The sequence below is a fragment of the Physeter macrocephalus genome, chromosome 17 (assembly GCF_002837175.3).
Source record: "Physeter macrocephalus isolate SW-GA chromosome 17, ASM283717v5, whole genome shotgun sequence".
NCBI lineage: Eukaryota > Metazoa > Chordata > Mammalia > Artiodactyla > Physeteridae > Physeter > Physeter macrocephalus.
Window position 1 is genome coordinate 38,824,773 of NC_041230.1, and position 24,112 is coordinate 38,848,884.

At 49.0% G+C, this 24,112-nt stretch overlaps 3 protein-coding genes across 8 annotated transcripts in view; 1 reads left to right on the plus strand and 2 right to left on the minus strand.

Moving 5' to 3' along the window:
* HAS3 (hyaluronan synthase 3) overlaps window positions 1-11,056 on the plus strand; it is a 26,318-nt gene extending 15,262 nt beyond the window's left edge. For 3 of the 6 annotated variants that reach the window (XM_028477702.2, XM_007110772.4, XM_055079352.1), the window contains exons 2-4: window positions 2,102-2,737; window positions 5,932-6,033; window positions 6,851-10,253. In XM_028477702.2, coding sequence (XP_028333503.1) covers window positions 2,102-2,737; window positions 5,932-6,033; window positions 6,851-7,774 — 1,662 coding nt within the window. In that variant the 3' untranslated portion in view covers window positions 7,775-10,253. The other 3 variants (XR_003676498.2, XM_028477703.2, XM_055079353.1) reach the window with 3 other exon arrangements.
* On the minus strand, window positions 10,626-13,073 carry DERPC (DERPC proline and glycine rich nuclear protein). The gene is made up of 2 exons (XM_028477704.2): window positions 12,752-13,073; window positions 10,626-11,119 (listed from the first exon to the last, which is right to left on the minus strand). The coding sequence occupies exons 1-2, from the start codon at window positions 13,071-13,073 to the stop codon at window positions 11,043-11,045; spliced, it is 399 nt and encodes a 132-aa protein (XP_028333505.1). The 3' UTR covers window positions 10,626-11,042.
* Window positions 10,626-24,112, minus strand: CHTF8 (chromosome transmission fidelity factor 8). Its single transcript, XM_024124896.3, has 4 exons — window positions 24,009-24,112; window positions 14,067-14,124; window positions 13,682-13,799; window positions 10,626-13,294 (listed from the first exon to the last, which is right to left on the minus strand). The coding sequence occupies exons 2-4, from the start codon at window positions 14,087-14,089 to the stop codon at window positions 13,070-13,072; spliced, it is 366 nt and encodes a 121-aa protein (XP_023980664.1). The 5' UTR covers window positions 14,090-14,124; window positions 24,009-24,112; the 3' UTR covers window positions 10,626-13,069.

Sequence of the window (24,112 nt, forward strand, 5' to 3'; positions counted from 1 at the left end):
CCGGCGACACCGGGGACGCCGTCTTTGTCTGCAGGCACACTTTGCCAAGGTAGCTGGGGCCCCCGAGGAGATGAGTGAGGCCTGGGTCGACTGATTCCTTGGGTTTTCCGTTCCTTCCAGGCTGGGTCGTGGGAAACCCGCACGTGGGTGTGGCCGGCACCGCCTTCGCCAGAAGGCGAGGCTCTGGCGTGGGCGAGAAGCCTGGCCAGTGTCTTCCTGGCTGCGTTAACCTGGTGGGCACCGCCTCCGGCACTGCACCGAGGCGGGGCGCCAGCGCCCGGCAGGTCGCTGAGTTGGCCTCGGCGCCCCCTGCCCTTTCCCAGAGCGCAGGCGGGCAGTAATGCCCGTAGCGCCCCCATGGCATGTGAGCTCTAGAGGGGGGCGGGGGCGCTTCTGGGCGGTGGATGCAGGGCCTAGGGACCCCTGGGCCGCAAGCGCGTGCGACGGCCGCGGGCTGGGGGGGGCGGGGGAGAGAAGGAAGGACGGGAGTCCTGCAGAGGAAGTACGCGGCAGGCTCCCCGGGACGGCGGGGCAGAGCGCCCGGAGGCCGCGCTTCCCAGGGAGGCGAGGCTGCCAACAGCACTTTCCGGACCTGAGTATCCGGCTGATTGAGGCACTAACTGCGTGTTCCTCACCCCTCCTATGTAAGAGGTTGTCAGAACAGACCCCCGGCAAGAAAGTGTGTTTGTGTTGAGGTGGGGGTCAGGAGTTGGGTTTAGTGAGACGTAGACTTGGAGCAAGCTTGGAAGTGAGACCTCATTGTCTGCAAAGGATGGGTGGTGGTGGTGGTGGAGGAAACAGGATTCTCCAGATCAGGCAGGTGGCAAGGAGGGGAGATGGGGAGAAGGCCTCAGAATGGAGGGCAGGGAGCTGGCCATCCCCATGGATGATCCTCCTCCCCCTCCCCACTTGGGTAATCTTTCAGGGCTACTAATCAGTAAAATGATTTACCTGAGACCTATGGAGCAAGAAACCATTGGAATCCCTCCTGGGGGGCGGATGCTAAGTCCCAGAGAATTGGGGCAAGGTCAGGCAGCCAGGAGGTAGTAGAGCTGTGTCTCAAGCACAAGACTTCTGGTTCCGAGTGCTAGGCTCTTTTCATTAAAAAAGCTATTTCCAATTGGGCAGATGCTAGAAGCCCTGACTTAGTTGCAAACAAAACCTGGCAGCATTTCCAGGAGTGGCGGGGCAGGGGGACATGGACAGAGATTCTGTGTGGGCGCTAGGACCAAGTAGATGGGGCTTCCCAGGCGGCCACCCCTCCCAGGCTGCTGCAGTGGTGGCTGCAGTTCCCTCTGGTGCCCCAGTGCTGGGCTTCCAGGAGGGCCGTCCACACCCCAGCGTTCATTTCCTCTTCTCTACCTTGTCTGCTTTTCCTGATTGCTTTCCCTTTCTTTCCTGCCTCTCAAATAAATAAGAAAAAGGTGAGAAAGCAGAGAACATAGGGAAAGTTTCTCTTACCGATTTAGCTGTTTTGAGAAAGGGAAGCTGTTTCCTTCTTTTTTTCCTCTGGCCTCTCTTTGTTTCCTGTCTTTTCCTTCCCCACTTTCTTCATGGGTCTCATTGGTGTAATCCCCTAGTGGGTATAGGCCAGGTAGAGGCTGCCTACCTGCCCCTGCCCCCCCCCCGCTCTTCCTGGCCCCTCAGGTGCTCAGAGCTTCCTCTGGCCTCAGGCTCACCTCTACTGAAGCTCGCCTATGAGAGCTTTGGGTCAGGCAGATGCCAGTTCTGCCAGTATCACACAGCTCTCTCTGGCTTTGGTTTGTCTAACAATAATAAATGCTACTTTAAGTGCTTTACATATGTAACCCATTTAATCCTCAAAGATGCTAGGAAGTTAGTGCTGCAACCCACATTTTACAGATGAATTAACTAAGGGGTAGAACACAGTCACACAGATAGTGTCAGAGCTGGGATTTGAACCCCAGTAGTCTGGCTTCTGAGTCACCAGACAGTCGTAGTCATGCTCAATAAATGGTAATTGTTTTTATTAGTGGGTCATTTTCGTGGTTCGGCGCCAGGCCCAGAGAAAATGCCCCCACTGCCAATGACCAGGGATGCTGCCTCCGCCTGACCCACATCTCCCACCTTCTCCCACCAGATGCCGGTGCAGCTGACAACAGCCCTGCGTGTGGTGGGCACCAGTCTGTTTGCCCTGGCAGTGCTGGGTGGCATCCTGGCAGCTTATGTGACAGGCTACCAGTTCATCCACACAGAAAAACACTACCTGTCCTTCGGGCTGTATGGTGCCATCCTGGGTCTGCACCTGCTCATCCAGAGCCTGTTTGCCTTCCTGGAGCACCGGCGCATGCGGCGGGCAGGCCGGCCACTGAAGCTGCCCTCCCCGCTGCGGCGCTCTGTGGCGCTCTGCATCGCTGCATACCAGGAGGACCCCGACTACTTGCGCAAGTGCCTGCGCTCAGCCCAGCGCATTGCCTTCCCCGACCTCAAGGTGGTCATGGTGGTGGATGGCAATCGCCAGGAGGATACCTACATGCTGGACATCTTCCATGAGGTGCTAGGTGGCACCGAGCAAGCCGGCTTCTTTGTGTGGCGCAGCAACTTCCATGAGGCGGGTGAGGGCGAGACGGAGGCCAGCCTTCAGGAGGGCATGGACCGCGTGCGCAACGTGGTGCGGGCCAGCACCTTCTCATGCATCATGCAGAAGTGGGGAGGCAAGCGAGAGGTCATGTACACGGCCTTCAAGGCCCTTGGTGATTCAGTGGACTACATCCAGGTAAGCGTGCCTCCCTAGGTGTATGTGGACAGGTGGATGTGTCCCCCCAGGCAGGCATACTCTCCTGGGGACTTTTAGGTCCAGTCTAGGCCCTTTGTGTTGTGCACATTCCTGCTCTGCACTTAGGAAGACAGTAGGCACCATGGTTCTCCACAGCAGTCCTGGGGTCAAAAAGACCAGAGAGGGAATCCTGGTTCTGCTGTTACTGAGCTCTGTGACTCTGGGCAGGTCTATGGATTGGTATCCCAATAATAGCAAACAAGTGTAAAGTGTATAGCATTTACTTTATACCAGACACTGTTGTGTGCACTTCATGCATTTTAGTTCTCTTACTCCTCATAATACTCCTAGGAGATAGGTACTATTATTATTTCCACTTACAGAAACTGAGCCTGAAGCACAGAGAGGCTAAGTAACTTGCCTAATGTCACATGGCAGTAAGGTGCAGAGCCAGGATTTGAGCCCCGGCAGTCTGTCCTTGTCCGCTGTGCAATACTGCCTCGATACTGGCAACATGGGGATGAGCCTCTTCATAAAGAAGTGTGGGGAAGAGCAACAAAAAAAAAAGTCATGCTCCAAAGCACTCAAATAGTTTTAGTTATGGGCTAAAAAGTCCAACTCTTTCCGGTGTCAGGCTCTTATGTGTGAGGTGCAGGGACACGTGCGAATCATCCCCCAGCCCGATTCTGCAGCCGTCTTGGCAGGACCAGGACCCTGAACAGACCCTGCCTAGCTTCCAGCCAAAGCAGGCATTGACACCAGCCTGGAAATTTTACTATGCTGACAAGGTTCACATTGCTCCAATTTTTCTTTTTCTTTTTTAAATTAATTTTATTTTTGGCTGTGTTGGGTCTTCATCGTGGCGCACGGGCTTCTCTTGTTGAGGAGCATGGGCTCTAGGCACGCGGGCTTCAGTAGTTGTGGCACTCGGGCTCAGTAGTTGTGGCTCGCGGGCTCTAGAGCGCAGGCTCAGTAGTTGTGGCACACGGGCTTAGTTGCTCCGTGGCATGTGGGATCTTCCCGGACCAGGGCTCGAACCCACGTCCCCTGCATTGGCAGGTGGACTCTTAACCACTGTGCCACCAGGGAAGTCCCCTGCTCCAATTTTCAAATAACAGAACCTAGAGAAAACTGATGAAAGGACATGCATTTCAGTACCAAGTAGAAACTGACACCCAGGACCCCAGATTTCTGGTCCAGCATCCACCGTCCACTCCTCTCATCCTGCCCTTCTCTATCGCTTGAATGGATAGCGGCTGCTGCGGTAGCCCACCTACGTGCCAGCAGTCTTGCTGACAGCATGCTGCATACTCCAATATTCAAATTTTCTATACTGTACCCACCTAAAATTAGCCTGCCACAGATTTTTTGGTTTTGGCTGTTTAGAAAGTTGCAGTGAGAGTTGGCATATTTGTCTTTTTCTGTCTTCTTAGGCCCAAGGACCTCCTCAGCCTTGGAGAGGGAGGGATGTGAGACAGTTCTTGATTCTGCAGTTCACCTAGGGTCAAGGGGCCTTTGAGACTTGCCTGGGGACTCAGAAAATTTAGAAAAAGCCCTTGAGCCCTGGCACGTGCTCAAGCCGTCGTGACTCTGTCATCTACCCCCTTGAAGCACAGGATCCCCCCAAACCTGCTCTACCACACCTCTTCCTTTCCTCTGTGCTCTGGTGGATCAGCAGATAGGCTCATGCACCTGAGCCAGCCTTTCTCTTGACGGCTCTGGGCTCACTGCTTGGGGCAGTCCTGGGCGCCAGTCATTGCACACTCTGGGTTCCTGCATGTCTTCATGAGCCCTGCTGAAAGTGTCTTTCCCTCTTTGGGAGATAACCCTGCTCCAGCCAGTGGGGAAACTCAGGCAGCCAAGAGCTCTAACTTTCCTAACCTTGCTCAGCTGGAAAGACCTCCCTGGGGAGCGGGAAGCCAAGCATCGTGAGGAATGAGATAGGGTCATGGCAGGAAGTAGTCTTGAGACCAGCAGCCCTGGGAAGCTGGGCCTATGAGCTGAGGGGCCTCTGGGAGTCTGGCCTGAGGCTCCCTGGGGCCTTCGCAGTCTGGGCCAGGATTGTGAGGATGTGTCATGGTGCAGGTAGGAGGGAGTGGCTGTGATGACTGCCTGGTTCCCCCTCTGCCTTCTGCCGCTTGTGTGTGGCCACTGAGTCTTCCAACGTGGAGAGGGAAAGCATAGGGCTGGAGTGTGGAGGGCGGCCCCCTTCCTGAAGGCTAATGGGCTCTCAGCAACTTTAGTAAAAGGATTTTAGGCTTTTGCAGAACAGGGTTTGGGCTTATCTGTGGATACTGTTCTTTGCTCTGTCAGGGGTCAGGAAACCAATTCCTCTACTCAGTGGTTATCTGGGCTTTTTGTATCCTCTCAATTTTCTAGAAAACAGAGGAGTCAGCCACCAGAGTAAGTGTTTGTAGCCCACCTGTTAGAAATAAACCAGGAGTCTCTCTAGGAAAGGTGGGCAGGTGGGCAGGATTTGATCCAGGTCCTGATTGGAGGTAGCTGGTGCCAGCTTCCAGGCCCATCCAGAGTAGAATCTACGTGAGAGCAGCCCTTGGCCATGCTGGGCCCTGATCTGGGAGACTTGGCCAACAGAACACAGAAGGCCTGGCAGCCTCATTAGAGGTCCTGTGACTGGGCTAAATACACCCTCCACTTAGGCTGGTTGTCTAAGAGGCCAGAGGCTGAAACAGGGAAGACCCTGTTCTTAATAATCCTATGAGCAAGCTTTGGGCAGTAGCCTCTGGCAGGAGCCATTTCTTGGCCTTCTGAGAAAGGTCTGCTGGCCCTGGTCTACCCACAATGCTTGTCATCTGATTTCAATGACTTTTTGAAGAGATATTATTTTGAAGAGATAACATTTTGAGAAATATTTTAAGACCACTTCTGAGGAGGCTGGCTCTGTAAGGGGCTAAAGATTTCTCCAGTGCTAAGCACTTTTCCCTTTCTGGGCCCAGCACTGAAAGTCTCCTGGAGATCTCTCTCTCGGTCTAGTGGCTGTCAAGCCTGGTACCTGAACTCGTTTTCTTACTTTCCTTTGTTATTCATTTCACCCCTTCTATTTGGCATAGATTTCTCTGCTAGTGGCTTGAAGGGTATCATGTGAAAGGTGTGTGTGTGTGTGTGTGTGTGTGTGTGTGTGTGTGTGTGTGTACCCAAGGTCAAAATGGACTGATAGTGCATTCCCTCTGCAGGTGTGTGACTCTGACACTGTGCTGGATCCAGCCTGCACAATTGAAATGCTTCGAGTCCTGGAGGAGGACCCCCAAGTAGGAGGAGTCGGGGGAGATGTCCAAGTAAGAAGTAACCAAGGATTCCTGGGGGGGGGGGGTGTCTGGATTCTTTTGCTTCTTAATCTAATTGGATATGCTTGGGAAATGGGCATCTTGACTTCATAGTGTTTTGGAGGGGTGTTTCCTCTTTGACAGTTTTCGATGGTATCAAAGGGCTCATCTGCTACCCAACCCCTTTTCTGTTCTTTTAAGTGGGGAGAAATCACTTAACAGGTATATAGAGAGCCTATGCTGCTGGGAGGGGCACAGTGTTCTGAGGCCATCCATCCTGGAGGGGGCTTCCTTTTTGGCCGATGGTGCACCAAGCAACTCCGAAGTTAGACCCCTGAGAAACCCTTGCTCTTTAGGGACGTTGCACTGAAGAGCTCCGGGCAGTATGGTACAAATAAAGGGTCAGATCTTCTTCCAAGGGTACTGCTGGCAACATACCATATCTTCCCAAGAAGCTTTCCAACTGCAGAAAGGGTCAGGATGGGTGGCTGGGGTGTCTGCTTCTTTCTCAAGCCTTTCTCTTGGCCACCACCACAGGCTGCCTCCTGAGATTGAAGGTGGCTTTGACTGCTAGAGCAACTTCACTGGGACAGTCGGTGCAGATGACACAGAGGAGAGGTGGGGCTGGTGCTGGGGAGAGTGACTGGGTATGGTCGCCTCCTCTGAGCCTCTGGTGTCCCAGCTCCGGCTGGGCGAGGACTCACGGCCAGGAACTGGAGCAATGGGCTCCAGCACTTGGGGTGTAGGGAGGCCTTGTGGTCTCTGGTGTCTGTCTCCTGGGGCTCATGTTCTCAGGCAAGGAGGCCCAGCATCTCTGGTTCCCTTGCAGATCCTCAACAAATATGATTCATGGATCTCCTTCCTGAGCAGTGTGCGGTACTGGATGGCCTTCAACGTGGAGCGGGCTTGCCAGTCCTACTTTGGCTGTGTGCAGTGTATTAGCGGGCCCTTGGGCATGTACCGTAACAGCCTCCTTCAGCAATTCTTAGAGGACTGGTACCATCAGAAGTTCCTAGGCAGCAAGTGCAGCTTTGGGGATGACCGGCACCTCACCAACCGAGTCCTGAGTCTCGGCTACAGGACTAAGTATACAGCTCGCTCTAAATGCCTCACAGAGACCCCCACCAAGTACCTCCGGTGGCTTAACCAGCAGACCCGCTGGAGCAAGTCTTACTTCCGCGAGTGGCTCTACAACTCTCTGTGGTTCCACAAGCACCACCTCTGGATGACCTACGAATCAGTGGTCACGGGTTTCTTCCCCTTCTTCCTTATCGCCACGGTCATACAGCTTTTCTACCGTGGCCGCATCTGGAACATTCTTCTCTTCCTGCTGACAGTGCAGCTGGTGGGCATTATCAAGGCTACATACGCCTGCTTCCTTCGGGGCAATGCAGAGATGATCTTCATGTCACTCTACTCCCTTCTCTATATGTCCAGCCTCCTGCCAGCCAAGATCTTTGCCATTGCTACCATCAACAAGTCTGGCTGGGGTACCTCCGGTCGAAAAACCATCGTGGTGAACTTCATTGGCCTCATCCCTGTGTCCATCTGGGTGGCAGTCCTCCTTGGGGGGCTGGCCTACACAGCGTACTGCCAGGATCTGTTCAGTGAGACGGAGCTAGCCTTCCTCGTCTCTGGGGCCATCCTGTACGGCTGCTACTGGGTGGCCCTCCTCATGTTGTATCTGGCCATCATTGCCCGGCGATGCGGGAAGAAGCCAGAGCAGTATAGCTTAGCTTTTGCTGAGGTGTGACGTAGCCCTCAAGCAGAGCGGGAAAAGTGCAATGGGTAAGGGAGGGGGAAGGGGAATGGAGAAGATGGGGTGGGAGGGAGGAGGGAGTGCCGTTTTAGTTTTTTAATGGTCCAAAGGACAAATGTGAAGTGCAAAGAATGGTGACTGTAGAACGGCCTGGGCCAGCTCTGCTTAGAGGCAAGTCCAGCTCAGGGTGATGGAGGAGGCATGTATGTTTTCAGGCCGCCTGTCTGCTTGCCACTGTGCACACAGTGGCCTCTGGGCAAGATTCCACTTCCTCCCCTGAGATCCAGAGGGAACTGAGAAGTGTGCTAAACCAAACAATAAGTTCCATTCAGTGGCAGCTTCTGATGGGTGAGTAAGCAAGGAGGGCCCGTGGGAAGCGGTTCTCTTAGCCCACCTGAACAAAATCAGAGGTGGTGGGAGAATTTCTGAGAGGTCTGGGCCAGCTAGTAACGTGTCCCCGCCTTGATCTAGTTATCAATGCAATAAGATTGTGCCTGAAATACAAGGCCCAGAAGCCTGATCTTTGGGCATCAGAAAACAGGGTCCAGGAACGGTGCTTTCCTATGTGAAGTACTGCATTCCACATCTCAACATCCCAAGGATGAGCCAAACTAGCAGGGAGTTAGCACTCAACTGGTTTTAAGTGTGAAGTGTGTGTATATATATGTTAAAAAGGAAAGTTTGCCAGGAAGAACAAACGGTGGTGGTGGTGCTAAAGGCCATAGCTCAAAGCTCTATGGAGGCCCTGAGCTGAATGTATTCTACCTGGAAATTGCCCAGATATCTAGATTGTCTTGTCTGTGATCTCTGCTGAGGAGGTAGAATGTTTTCATCATCTACCAGGAAGATTAAACCCCAACGTGCTCAGAAAGGAAGTGAGGGCTTGGGTATTTCAACCTGTATACTCCTGAATTCCACTCTCAAATTCAGCTCTGAGTCTAAGACAGCCTCCTCACTTCGCTTCACTTCACTTCACAGTGATAGTCACCTGTTCCACCCTCCTTATCGGGTAGGTTGACATTTCAAGGTGGCGAGTGACACAGAGCCTGGACTCTCACGGGCCCTTCTGCAACAGGCAAGCCTGCCCTCAGCACGTGGGGAAAAACTATTAGGAGCCTCTGACCACACTGGCTAGTCTTGGAACTGCCTGGACAGATTCCTTAGCAGCTGAGCAGTACCCATGACGTTCAGGCTATGGTTGTTGACAATCACCTCTAATGGAAAGCTTTTCAGTGTTCCCTAAGGGAACCCTCAATCCAAGCTGGTCATCGTTGAGACTGTCCATTCTCCTCAGTGGCTTCTCCAGGGAATTCTTACAGCCAAGTTGTGGATAGTCACTACTGCGTTTGCTTGCTTCTGTCCAGAAACCAAACTAGGAGATGGAATTGGTATCTAAATCCTAAGGTTCTCTTCTCTCATGCCTCTCGAGGCTGTTTGATTTCCCTCTTTTTTGGAGGGGGAGTGAGGGAAGGCCACTTTCTACAGATTTGCAATCCACAGACTGTTCTGAGCTCTTGGGTTTGAAAACTGGGATACTGACTAAGCCTTTGACTCAGAGGTTGCTTGCTCAAGCGTGCTTTCTCGCCAAACATCCACTCTCAGAGGGGCCTGCTGAGCCCTCAGAACCAGCACTAAGGTGGACAGTAGTCGAGGGGGCAAGCCTCTAGTGTGCCCAGGTGCTTCCTACGAAGGAACAAAGTGTGCTCTGAGCCAGACTGGCAAACCCTGGTGCTTCATCTCCCATGAACTCGGGTTTTCCAGCTGCAGCGAACACTGCTGCATCACACAGACCTTGCGTTTGTAAGAAGACGACTGCTGGTTGACATCAGACCTAATCCATGAAGGCTGGGAAGAGGTGGCAGGTGTTTGCTTAAGGCAGTTGTTCCAGGCTCTTCTGTGTTTTTGCTGGCCAAGAAGTAAACTATTTTGAGCACTACAGTGGAAGAAATCCGGTCAGCCAACTGCAGAGCTCAGACTTCATTAAGGGCTTGTTTTTCTTCAGCTTTTACTTGAAGGTTAATGTAGGCTGGACTCCCAGATGGAGAACTCTTGGCTGTCCTACCATCAGCTCTGCCTTGCTCTGTGACAATCATCTTTCTCCAGATCAAGAGTAGGCAGGTACAAGTAGTGGGCCCACAACGTTTGACCTCAACTGGTTTTTCTAAGTTATTTTGTACATTTTTCAGCAGTGAAACCAAACTGGGTCTTCAGCTTTATTCCCGTTTCTTGTAAGGGAAGAGCCTTTATACAATTGGACACATTTTGGTTTTTCCTCAATGAGAATTTTAATCCTCTTTTGTATTATTTCTACAATAATTTGTAAACGTATTTATTTTTACTTTTTTTTTTTTTTTTTTTTTTTTTTACTTTCAGGTCAAATTTTTTATACTGCACTTATTTGTCAAAATAAAGATTCTCACATAATGCTGGTACCTCTGAGCTCCTCCCTCCCTCTTTGTACTTAACAAAAGCTAGCTCTTTATTCCAGTTTCAAGATTGGTACTTGAGGAAGAACTAGTTTTGCCAAGGAAATTCCAGTGGAACTCAGAAGCAGGTAAGTTGTCACAGCTGCCTCTGGACCTGGGGAATACAGTAGGTCTACCTTGATAACTGCACACCTATGGTGGCGTATTTTATTGTAGAGAGTGGATGGGGTCTTTGGTGAAATTACGAGCCAGTGAGTGAGCCCCAGTTAACCAGCTAAGGCTAAAAACCAAAGCTTGCTTCCTCCTTGAAAATGTCATTATCTGGAAGGTAATGTAGGACTGTGGCCAAGCTGAAACAATGAAAAGCAGTGGGTAAACTTCCTTCCCTGTGGAACAGGTAATAAAAAGGGAGTGAAATCAATAGCCCTCTCGTCCCATTTATTAAAGAAACAGTAAGAAAAGGTACAATGCAGGAAAACACCAACCATCCTTTCACATCAGGCTGAACGAAGCACAGTGATTTCTCCCCTTCATTCCCCCCACCCCCACCCCAATTCCCATAACCCCATCCACATCAGTTTAATGTTGAGGCTCTTTGATTGGGAGTACCAGTGGAGAGGGAGCAGGATGAGCAGTGGAGCCTGGATCCTGGCTTCCGCTAAGTCAGTCCCAGGAGAAGGGAGCTGCAGGCCCGGTCAGGCAAGCAGAAATTTGGTGGCTCTCTGAAGTGGTTGCACTTCCCTGTTCTGTGTTCCAGCCCCCAGGGGAAGGTATGGCAGTAGAGGGTGACCAGGTCAGTGCTGCTGAAGCATGGTCCGCTCACCAACGCAACATTTCTAGACAGCAGTGAGCTGATTCTCCAGTGGTGAGCAGGGGACCGCATATGAATTGGAACCTGCAGGCCAATGTATCCCTGAGGAAAAGTCCACAAGAACAATTCAAGAAACTAGTAAGAAACAAGGGGCAGAAAGCTGTGGGACAAAAGCACAGCAGGCTTCTGGAAGGCTGGAGATTCCTTCTCGCAAAGTGGGATCATTCCCACCTGCCAAAGTCCATGTCCCACAGATAACATTTCACCTTCAGTCAAGAAAGACGCAGAGGGGGAAAAAAGGCTCATTTGAACTCGAGCCCCAGCTATGTACTTCAGACTGTAGCTCCATTATCTACCCTTTCACCTAAAACACAGCCCCTGCCCAGAACCACAGTGCCTGGAAACCAAGGTGGTCCTGGAGAGAAAATGGTGTTTAAGGGGGTAACATTCCATTTGGGTACATTGCAGCCATTGGACCCCCTGGTCTGGGGAAAGCAGCTGGGTTTGTGCCAGGGAGGCTCCCCACTCTAGGAAATGGGACCAAAGTCTTGCTTACAGGGCCATTCATCCTTGGAAAGGAAGCTGGGTTTAGACCCAGGGTCCCAGTTGGCCTTGCAAAAGGAGCTGGGTTGATACCCACAGGGCCTGCTGGCGAAGAGCCTAGGGGCCCAGGAGCTGACCTGGAGAAAGTAACCTGACCAGGGCCTAATGGGCCAGTAGACCTTGGGAAGGTAGCTGGACTTGGACCCTGTAAACCAGTGGCCCTTGGAAAGTTAGCTGGGTTGGAGCCTAGTGGCCCAGAGGCTCTTGGGAAAATTGCCGGACTTGAGCCCTGGAGGCCAGCAGACCTCTGGAAGTTAACTGGGTTTGAAGCCAATGTGTTAGAAGACTGAGAGAAAGCAGCTGGGTTCAATCCCCCTGAACCTGTCCCCCTTGGAAAAGGATTAGCATTTACTCCCATGGGGCCAGCGGGCCTTGAAAAATGAGCTGAATTAGGGCCAATGGGGCCAGGAGCCCTCGACATGGGAGATGGATTTGGCCCTGGAAGGCCAATTCCCCGAGAGCCAGGACCCGAGTTTGGGCCTATGGGGCCAGGTATTCTGGCCATGGAAGATGGGCTTGTGCCCATGTTTCCAGAAGACTGTGAGAAAGCAGCTGAATTTGCTCCTAAAAGACCTGCTGCTCTTAGAATGGGTGCAAGATCTAGGCTTTGAGGTCCAGCCATTCTTAAGTTAAGACCAGATCCTGTGCCCAAGAGGCCACCTGCTCTGGTGTCCAAATTAGGGCTTGGGGCCAGGCCACCTGCCCTTGGGTTAGGTCCAAGTCCTGGGCCCAGGCCACTTGACCTTGGGTTGGGCCCAAGGCCAGGGCCTGGAAACATACCTGACCTCGGGGCAGGGTTTGTACCTACAAAGCCCGATCTCAGATTGGGACTTGGTCCGGGGCCCAGGCCAACGGGTCTAGGATTGGGAGGACCATTCCCAGAAGTCAACAGGACACCTGCTCTCAGGTTGGGTCCAGATCCAGGGCCCATAGGGCCACCACTTCTGGGGTCAGGACCTGTTCCCAGAAGACCACCTGGCCTTGGGTTGGACATAGGACCTGGCCCTGGGAGACCCCCTAGCCTTGGGTTAGACAGAGGCCCTGGGCCTGGAAGAGCCCCTGCTCTAGGATTTAGAGCTGACCCTGGGCTTGGGCCCAAGAGACCACCCGGCCTTGGGAAAGAAACTGCACCTGTGCCAGTGGGATTCATCCCTCTTGGAAAAGAAGCCATGCTTGGGTCACGAGCACCAGCAGGGAAAGGTGCTGGATTTGAAGCCAATGAGCCTGATGAAGTTGGAAAAGGAGACGGGTTCCTTTGAAATGGGGCCAAATTTCCACCAAGAGAGCCGGTTGCCATAAGGAAGGGATCTGAGTTCATACCCAGAGGGTGGCCTGTGTTTAAAGCAGGACCCCCTTGTGGTCCCAGGGAACTGTCCATCCGTCCTCGAGGTGGCAGCGGAGCACGAGTCCAAGGAGTTGGCCGCTCTCTAGGGAAAATCCGGGGTTCTTTCATACTTTCTTGGGGACGTTGGTGATAATGGGCTTGGGGCGAGTTTTGAAAAGGATCTTGTTTTTGATGAGTGCTGTTACCAGGTACTGGGTGCCACTCCTGCAGCCAAGATCATCACAATCCTGCTCCCCGGGAGTGTGTTTAACAAGGACGGCAAAGGGTTTCTCCAGGTGGATGATTTTCCCATACAGGATATGATGCCCCACGATCAGCACAGGGATTCCCTTTGGCAGAACAAGAATGAGATGCCTGAGGTTCAGGGCAAGGTCGTAACATTCAGGTGCCTTCTAGAGATGCTCTTGGGAGGCAATGCTGGCACCTCCACTCCCTCAACCACTGTTGAGAAGCCACAAAGGACAACCCACCCTCATACCCTTTTTAGTCTTTCTAGCCCCAAGTAAGAGAATTTCTACTTTTAGAACTGTGACCTTTCCAGATTCCCCAAAGCTAAATTTCCCTGCTACTGCAGAGGTGTGGGGAGAATAAGCAATGGCTTAGCTAGACCTTGAATAACAAACCTGAGGGCAGTCCTCACTCTGGGTCCTGGGAGCACCACCTTGGTGTAGCTTGCTTTCCTGAAGCATCAGGCAGGGAAAGAAAAGTCCCCTCACCTCAGTGGTGTAATGTAGGTCTCCCAGGAGGTTTCCAGCTAATCCAGTGCTGTAGCGAGCCTCGATCTCCCCCTGTAGCTCCATCAGCACCCATTCTGCCAGGCCTCCAGCCCCAGCACTGCAAGCAAAGGGCTGGCGGTTACAATATTTTGGAGGGGTGAAGGATGAATAATAGTGTCCTACACCACCATTCAAGGCCCAAGAGATCTCTTTTCTGAGCACGAATTCTTGGGAAACTGGGCAGTGCTAGACACTGAACTAGAAATTGAAATGCAAGGATTTGTGCAAGATGCACCTAAGGACCCCAATTCTTCCAGGGAAATTTCAAACCTATATAGCCCTAATCATTCAAGCTAAATTAAAAAAAGTCTCAAAAGGTACTCACCTGGAAATAATGATCTGCACCATGAGCTTCCCGTCTTTAAAAAGCAACTGAAAATAAGCTGTAGAGGAAAAAAAATTTCTTTAGGATAATAACGATAGCTAACATTTGTCACTTACTGTGTGCTAGGCACTTTTCTAAGTGCTTCAGACATATTTAATTTCAATCCCCTAACAACTCTATAACATATAAAATTGCTTCAGCTCACCAAGGGTCAACTACAGTGTACACTGTGCAAAGTTAATAGGTATCACAACTGTGTTCAAGGTCGCATAGCTACTAGTCTATGAGCCAGGATCTGAACCCAAGACATACACTGCAGAGCCCACACTCTTGGCCAGTATGCTAACTTGCCTTTCTCAAGGATATTGTATTTTCCATTCTGCATGGTTCTAAAAAACTAAGGAATTCTTTCAGATTTTACTTCTTCCTTTGGTGATGACATAAGCTTCATGTCTGCCACTTTGGTTACCTTATATTTCAAGGTTCAAATGATCTCTTACCTAAAAGCCAAGAGAACGGAAAAGGTCTTCCAGACAACTTTAGTGAACGGTAAGCTGATTTCTGATGTGATTCTCATCAAACACTTTGCCCATCTTTCATCATTTAGACACTAAGGATACCCTGACGCTTAATCTACTTTCGTTTTATACAATGGCACCACCTGGTGGCAAGTTTGCGGCACTCTACAAGAATGAATTAAAATGGGACATTTTTGCCTGAAACAACTGTCTTCGTGTACGTTGTCTTCCTGAGAAGGATAGATTAATGGGGAGATTGAGGGATGGGGGATCTAAACTACAGCTTCTGTACAAATCTTTCCAATGAATAGATGGAGCCTAGTGGAAGGTTATCAGATCAGTGTTTACCAACTATAGAACAGCAAGTTAACAGGAATTATAACTGCTATAATTATAATTGCTCACGATTAGCAAATGATTAGCAAACACCTGCGTAAAGTTAAAACAGGTTTCCTTACTGACATGTTAATCTTTGTTTTGGATCTCCAGTGAAAAGTATATTCACAGCAGCCCTGTAAGACAGTGGAACCTCTTACTCTTGAGCACCAAACACATTTTGGAAACGTGAGGTTGGTCAATCACTGGACTTCAAATTCAAATATAAAGAGCAGCTAATATTTATTGAATTTTTACTATGAGTCAGATGCTGTGCATATATATCATGGGTGGTATCTCATTCAACCACTCTGAGATAGGGACTTATCCGTATTTTGCAGATGAAGTTACTGAGGGATACATTTGCTTTATGTGGTACACACACAGCTAGCAGGTGGCAGAGCCAACACAAGAACCTAGGTCATCTAACTTTACACTCATAATCAATACCCTCTCAAAGAAGAAAACCAAGTGAGAATAAAAAGGCATGAAGGCATCAGGCAGGCACTGCGTACATGCATTCAGCAAGAGCTGAATCAAGAAGTCATGTTTGAATAAGCCAGACCTGCTGTAGCAGTACCAAGTGTGGTACCACTTGACAACAGGTAATACACTGGCTCAGGAGGGCAAAGGTCTTCTGACAGATAAGAAGGCCCCACCTCCACCATCAACAGAACAATCAAAAGCACTTTTAATAGTCTTCCAAGGTTTCTTGAAGGAGAGACTAATAATTTAAAATTAGAAGGCCTAAATTCAGGTTCCAGCCCGTACGTGTGGAACTCTTTCAGTGTCATCATACACAAGTCACTTAATGACCGTGGGGCTAAAACCTGGATTGTCTGACTCATTTAACTATCATGAAGACCAAATAAAACAAACATATGTGGAGGGCTTCCCTGATGGCACAGTGGTTAAGAATCCGCCTGCCAATGCAGGGGACACGGGGTCGTGCCCTCGTCCGGGAAGATCCCACATGCCACAGAGCAACTAAGCCCAGGAGCCACAACTACTAAGCCTGCGCTCTAGAGCCCGCAAGCCACAACTACTGAAGCCCACGCGCCACAACTACTGAAGCCTGCGCGCTTAGAGCCCGTGCTCCGCAACAAAGCAGCTCACGCACCGCAACGAAGAGTAGCCCCCACTTGCTGCAACTAGAGAAAGCCTGCGCAGCAACGAAGACCCGATGCAGCCAATAAATAAATTTTTTAAAAAATGTGGAAATGCTTTAAAGACTAACATATAGCTAATTTTTTAAAGAATGGGATAAATAAATCAACATTTCCACACTATAATTTTGAGTAAAATTAAGCGAATGGTAGGTACATCTTAGCCATGAATCAAAAAAGGCTCAATAATTGAAACTGAAGTTGTGAAGTTTCTAAAGGTTAATAAATGCATATAGATTGAGAAAGAGTTCTTGTAAATAAGCTTTTGATGACTGATGAAACAGTATATTTTCCTTGATAAGTGTAAAATACAGGTGGTTTCAGAAAAGCAATAGGGTGTTCACACAGATACAAATTTCAGGAAAATCATGGCAGGGAAGGAGATTAATCTTTAAGACCTCTGACCACGTGTTTGAGATAGGAATGTGCAGACTGTTTAGGCAAAGGGGATGTAGAAATATTTTCAGTGCATTCCCCATTTCCTCGACAGTCTCCTATCAGAACAGGAATTCAAAACAGTGGCCTAAAGGGGATTCCCTGGTGGTCCAGTGGTTGGGACTCTGCGCTTTCACTGCCATGGGCCTGGGTTCAATCCCTGGTCAGGGAACTAAGATACCGCAAGCTGCATGGCGCGGCCAAAAAATAAAAACAAAAACAAAAAAACAGAAAAAATGGTGGCCTAAGTGAATAAAGGAAAACAGATGCCTGGTAGCTGGGTCAGAGTAGCTGCACCTCCATACTTGTCGCCGTGCTTCAATGCGCACACACAGCTCTCTATCCACTTATGTAGGAGGCCCTGCCTGAGTACACCTATTGATACTGGCAGACATCTAGCAATTCTTGTAAAAATAAGAATTCTGTGGCCTAAAAACTTGTGCTAGACCTAATGAGATGCCGGAGATGTGAATACAAATGAAGTTCACACGCAGCTTACAAGAGGCTAGCTTACAAGAGGAACCTGTGGACTGATATGGCTATATTTATGTACACGAGGGTGTATTTACCAAGTTAGTAAGTGATGTAGGGGAAGGCATCCCTTTTGTGAATTTTAAAATTCTACTTCAGCACCTTAAAATATCCCATTGGCTGAATCAGATTCTTCTTCTTCTTGCTCCTTGCTCTAGGCAACTATGCTCCAGAGTAGGTATGTATACCTGAGTACATCACTGAGAACACACCTGATGGAGGTGACAGGGAATATGTATTTCACTTAGTGTGGAGATGACTAAAAAAGATAATGAGAACATGCAGCCCAATCTGTCCTCATCCCCTTGAAAGTAGGCAGAAAAAGTTAGTAGGAAAACAAGGAGGTGAAGAAGTATAATACAAGTCAAATCCTATTAGTAATAACAAGTAACATTATAATTAAAATTTTCTGTATAACAAAAAGATTTCTAAGTCTTCAGTCTCAACTCATTCCAACATTTAAAAATAAGCAGAGCGATTTCTAAGTTCTTGTTCTAAGGTATTGCTTGTGTAGAAACTGCAGCTTTATCAAGAGCAATATCTGAAGGCATGGTTTGATGAATGCACCATATCAAATCATGACACTAAAAGGAGTCACTGGAAGAGATTGCCCAGCACCTCACTCTCAACAGCCTTGAGTTTAATCCCAGATTTAGCTAGGACCAACTAACTGGTCTTTGTTGAAGAATAATAATTCCACGTTTCTGTACAGCCAGGAAGAACTGATGCCACTTTTCAAAAAGATGTTTAAATTCAATATATTTCAGAGTGAAGTCTCAGAGGCCACAACTACAGTACAGACTTGGAGACCTGGAGAGATAGGAAGGTGTGGAAAAAACCAAACACCTTTCCCCTGCAATGAATTATTTTGACTCCCTACCCCTCCCCTTATAAAAGGGGGAAATGTTTTACTACTCAATTTTTTGGAGCCTTTACATAGCTAAACAAACTAAACACGTAAGTTCTATATTCCTAACTTAGTCAAATGACTTTAGCTATGTAAACGAAACTTTTTAAAAAGCACTTTGTATGTTTTAACTATTTTTTTCTCTTAAAGGAAAAAAAAAGCCTTTGTGGGGGGCTTCAAGATTTCTAGAAATATTTTCTAAGAAATTTCTAGAAATATCTGAGGTTGCCCCAGATCATCCCCGGTCTTGAGACCTGGAGTTACTTTGGAGATCCTGAGTTAAGTCAAGACACTGTTGTTTCTCAAGACAGTGGTCCAGATGACTTCAAGACCCCTGAACAAACCACAGAACAGCAAAAGAACCCACATTCTCAGAATCAACCAACACTCACAATGGGAGCCCTAATCAAAACTCAAAAGGTCTGTCTGAAATCAGACCAAATCTGGGATACATCTTATTTAACTGTCATTTTGAAAGTCATTAAAAACCTGAAAAATCAAAGTGCCACCACAATTTCTTAATTAGGAAGAAAAGTTCAGGCAGAGCATTATCTTTGTAATACAAAAAGCTTCATTTCTCACACAGCTAAACCTTTTTGAACATTTATCTGGATTCTCTCCTTTCATCCTGAAAACAATCCTATGATACAGGTACTATCACTCCCATTTTACAGTGAGGAAACGGGCTTAGAGAAGCTTAAGGTTAAGTAACTGGTGGAACAGCTAGTAAGCGGTAGACGGCGAATGTGAATTCTAACTCCTCCACCATCCAGCCTGTCCTGCAGTCCTCTCACACAGCCCCTTCTCATGCAGGACATCAGTACAGGAACTTGCTTTACAAACATTAGCCTTTCTCGTAACATTTCCCACAAGATGGCAAATAAACCACCTATGAGGAAGATGTTATATCTTGCCACCAAAGTAACTATGACATCTGTTGGGTAGGCAGCTCAAAACAAATGAGCATGCTTTTTCATCATAGCCAACTGACGAGATTTAGGTTTCTGAAATCCCTAGAGATGTACTCAAGGTTACCTCCAGGATTCAAAACTACAGCCTAAACCTCTGTTTCCTGCCTGCCTGCGGAGGGCAAAATAAGTCAAAAGAACAGAGCACATTCTTTGTCACTGATTCATCTAATCTCCTACAAAATTTCGTATCCATTGGTTTCTGAGTTGTTAAATTGCTAATATTACTAAGGTCTTACAGAGAACATCATGAGCAATGATCCTCATGATGGTAATTGCCCCCAAAATAAAATGTAGCAGAAGAAAGCGTGGTATGTATCGTATTAAACAGATTATGCAGCTTTCACTGAAACGGGCTTTGACTCAATGGTTTAACCTAACTACACATAATTAAATTTTATTACAGCTAAACAATGTTTAGCTGTAATAAACATTGGCCCTTTCATCTTTTCTTTCTTTTTTTGTTGCTTTTTAAACGGAATAAAGGCTTTAACTTTACAATTCTTAATTTAAAAAAATTCACTTTTATTTTAAAAAATTAAATATATGACACAAAATGTTTGCAAATTGCTGGGCCAACAATTAGCATTTATTGAGTTCTTATTCGGGCCCAGAAACTACTCTTTGTGTTTAGGGATTCTGTGAGAACTGAATCAGACCTGGATTCTGATTCTGCCATTTATCTAGCCTGCGTATGACGGGGGTAATTTAATCTCATGTTGCAGTTTCTCCACCAATAAATTGAGCATAAAAGAGAACCCATCTCAAAGGGTGGTTGTGAGCATTAAATAAAGTTATGAATGTAAAGTCCTCAGCACAGTGCCTAACATGGTTAACCTTTAGGGTCAAGCTATTGATTACCTGGAGGAACATGGCATTTTCTTAGTACATGTCCAATAGAATGACTTTATACTACTCTGTGTACTTATTATTTTAATGTTTACAGTGGACTAAAACATCCTATAAAAGCAGCATGTTATCAGAATAAAATCAAGCTTACACAATAGGAGAACAATTCAAATATGGCAGTCAGGGTTCACCAAACTGCTTCAGGGATTAAGTTCTGGAACGTTTTTTTCCTCTAAGCATGATAACTATTTCTCTGCGTGTCTTTCCATGAAATGAACAATTCAGGAACTTTTATATACAACTCAATACATTATTTTTATTAGCAGTGTTGTGATTTTGTGACTGATGGGGAGAGTCTAAGTTTCAAAGGGAAGATCTTGTCTCTTGACAGGCTTATGTCAAGTCATTAAGTGCTAAAATCCAGTTTCTAAATGAGAAGCTTGCTCTCCTCCAAAAAGGGGCCATGGAGAGTAGGTGGAACTGAATGCTTCCAAACTTTTCATTAGTGAAGAGTGGGTTCAAAAACGTGTGTGGACACTATGCATACATGTGGTACTTTCCCATCACATTTTAAGATTCCCATGAGGAGGGAATCAATTACTGGTATTTGTAGACAATGGGTAGAAAAGATGGCTTCAGTCGATCTGAGTTACTCCAGTTTTCTCCATCTTCTGCTACTCTGCGGCCCCTTCTACCCTTCCTCCTCCTACTGCTGTGGCACCCTATCTTCCCCAAAGCCCCTTCCTTTATAGCTCTACTTGAGGCACCCTCTCCTCGACCCCCTCCCCTCCCTTCAATTTCAGCTACAAACACTTCCTATTTCTAGCCCCGCCCACTTTCTGGGACTTCCCCATCCGCCCCCCCCCCCCAAATTACCCCCAGGCTATCTCTAGGACCGCTCACCAAGCTGTTTAACCCTTTCTCCTACCTCCCAAGGAAACTACTCTTTAAACTGCCTTCCTCCACCTCCCAACCCCCGGAATACTCTTTCCAAACCGTTCATCCTCCTCCCAAAGATTAGTCTTTAAACATTATTCCTCTACCACCCTCATTTTCCAAATCGTTCCCTATTTCCCCCTCAATTCTTAACTACTCCTCTCCTCCAGGACCCGACTCCACCCCACTCTTCTCTCGTCTCTCACTCCGTCAATTAATGTCTCGATTTGATCGCTATCAACTTCAACTGGTCTACCCAACTGTGGAGCATGGTCCAGCAAGAAATCTCCAGCACGCAACTTCAAAATCCTTCCAACCACCCTCCCAATTACCGCTCCCAGCAGCCTCTCCCCCACGACTTAAAATGTCCCCTCGAAGGAACCTCACAGTCCTATCCCCCGCTAAGTTCCCTTTCTGATGTTCCCGCTACTTCCTGGGTTCCAGTTCTACCCCACTCTCGCAAGCACCCCGTGCTGGGTTCCCTCCCCACCCAGGGAAGAGCCCCTTTCCGCACATACCTCGAGGTTCCGGCCCGCGCCGCCCCCTTCTCCGTCCTCCGCCTGCGCTCGGCCACTCTTTCCGCCCTTCTCCCGCTCCGCCCTGCTCGCTCCCTTCTTTCCCTCCGCCTTCCGACTCCACATTGCTCCCTTCTCCACAATTCCCGGCCCTCCTACCAGGGGGCCCCTCTGGGTCGCCCCCCACCTCCGCACGGCCCTCCCCCGGATGAATCAGAACTTCCCAGCCAAGCTGTAACAGTTTTTGCCAGGTCATCAAAGAAACATTCAGTCTTGCAGAATCCTGATGGAAGATTATACGTTCTCTGTTGACTAATTCCGGACGCTTTTCGTCAAGTGCTGTTTTCAGTTGGTCTAATTGGGAGCAGTACTTGCTGGAATTAATCGTTTGGTTTTCTGGAAGGAGCTCATAATAGAGGACTCCTTTCCAATCCCACAATATACACAACATCACCATTTTTGGATGAAGATCGGCCTTTGGTGTGGATGGTGGTGGATCATTTCACTTGCCCGGCGACCTCTTCCATTCCACATTACCGTACAGTATCCACTTTCATTGCCCGTCACAATTTGTTTTAAAAATAGAACATTTTTGTTACGTTTAAGTAGAGAATCCCATGTGGAAATATGGTCAAGAAGGTTTTCTTCAACAAAAAAAAAAAAAAAAAAAAAAAAAAAAAAGAAGGTTTTCTTTGCTTAACTTACATGGAACCCAAACACCAAAGCGATTAACGTAACCAAGCTGGTGCAAATGATTTTCAATGCTTGATTTGGATACTTTGAGTATGTCCGCTATCTCCCGCATGGTATAACGTTGATTGTTCTCAATTAATGTCTCGATTTGATCGCTATCAACTTCAACTGGTCTACCCAACTGTGGAGCATGGTCCAGCAAGAAATCTCCAGCACGCAACTTCAAAAACCACTTCTGACACGTTCGATCAGTCACAGCACCTTCTCCATACACTGCACAAATCTTTTTTTGTGTTTCAGTTGCGTTGCTACCTTTCTTGAAATAATAAAGCATAATATGCCGAAAATGTTGCTTTCTTCCATCTTCAATATTAAAATGGCTACACAAAAATTCACCAATTTTTATGTTTTAAAAAAATGCTGCCACAATATAATCTAGCAAAATTGTTTTGAATGAAGTTAAAGACAACTAAGCCGTACTAGAGTCATCTTACTGAAACAACCGAACGAACTTTTTGGCCAAACTTTTTTTTACTTTCCCATCACATTTTAAGATTCCCATGAGGAGGGAATCAATTACTGGTATTTGTAGACAATGGGTAGAAAAGATGGCTTCAGTCGATCTGAGTTACTCCAGTTTTCTCCATCTTCTGCTACTCTGCGGCCCCTTCTACCCTTCCTCCTCCTACTGCTGTGGCACCCTATCTTCCCCAAAGCCCCTTCCTTTATAGCTCTACTTGAGGTCTCCCTCTGTCCTGGATTCCCCTCCCATCAGCCCCATCTTCTCCACCCTCTCCCCGACCCCCTCCCCTCCCTTCCATTTGACCTACAAACACTTCCTATTTCTAGCCCCGCTCACTTTCTGGGACTTCTCCATCCGCTTCCCCTCTCTTCCCCACCCCCCTCCAAATTACCCCAGAGACTTTCTCTAGGACCTCTCACCAAGCTGTTTTACCCTTTCTCCTACCTCCCAAGGAAACTATTCTTTAAACTGCCTTCCTCCACTCCCCACCCCCGGAATACTCTTTCCAAACCGTTCATCCTCCTCCCAAAGATTAGTCTTTAAACGTTATTCCTCTACCACCCTCATTTTCCAAATCGTTCCCTATTTCCCCCTCAATTCTTTTTTTTATTTTTATTTTTTTGTGTGGTATGCGGGCCTCCCTCCGCTGTGGCCTCTCCCGTTGAGGACGCGCAGGCCCAGCAGCCATGGCTTCACGGGCCCAGCTGCTCCGCGGCATGTGGGATCCTCCCAGGCCGGGGCGCGAACCCGGTTCCCCTGCATCGGCAGGCGGACGCGCAACCACTGCGCACCAGGGAAGCCCCCCGCTCAATTCTTAAGTACTTCTCTCCTCCAGGACCCGACTCCACCCCACTCTTCTCTCGTCTCTCACGCCGCCCACAAATGAAGCTGGATCACTCTCCAGACTGTCTCTTCCTTCCAACCACCCTCCCAATTACCGCTCCCAGCAGCCTCTCCCCCACGACTTAAAATGTCCCCTCAAAGGAACCTCACAGTCCTATCCCCCGCTAAGTCCCCTTTCTGATGTTCCCGCTACTTCCTGGGTTCCAGTGCTACCCCACTCTCGCAAGCATCCCCTGCTGGTTTATCTCCCCACCCAGGGAAGAGCCCCTTTCTGCACAAACCTCGAGGTTCCAGCCCGCGCCGCCCCCTTCTCCGTCCTCCGCCCCCGCTCGGCCACTCCTTCCGCCCTTCTCCCGCTCCGCCCTGCTCGCTCCCTTCCTTCCCTCCGCCTTCCGACTCCACATTGCTCCCTTCTCCAAATTCCCGGCCCTCCTACCAGGGGCCCCTCTTGGGTCGCCCTCACCTCTGCACGGCCCTCCCCGCTCCCCTCCCCCTTCCCGGCCTCCCCTCCCCCGCTCGCCGCTCCCCCACTCCCCGCCCCTCCGCTCGCCATTCTTCTTCTCGAGCCGCGTGCCCCGCCCGGCCCCAGCTCCCTAGCTTCCCGCTCCCTCGCACCCTCGCCCCCATTCCCGGCTCGGCCCTCGCTCCCCGCGGCCTCCCGCGCTCCCTGCCCGCGGCCTGACCTGCAATGGCGGCCGCCGAGCGCGGCGCCGCGCGGCCAACGGGCGACAACCGAACCTCCCGCCGCCGTCGCCGCCGCCGCGAGCACTGCCTGCGCACTTCCGGC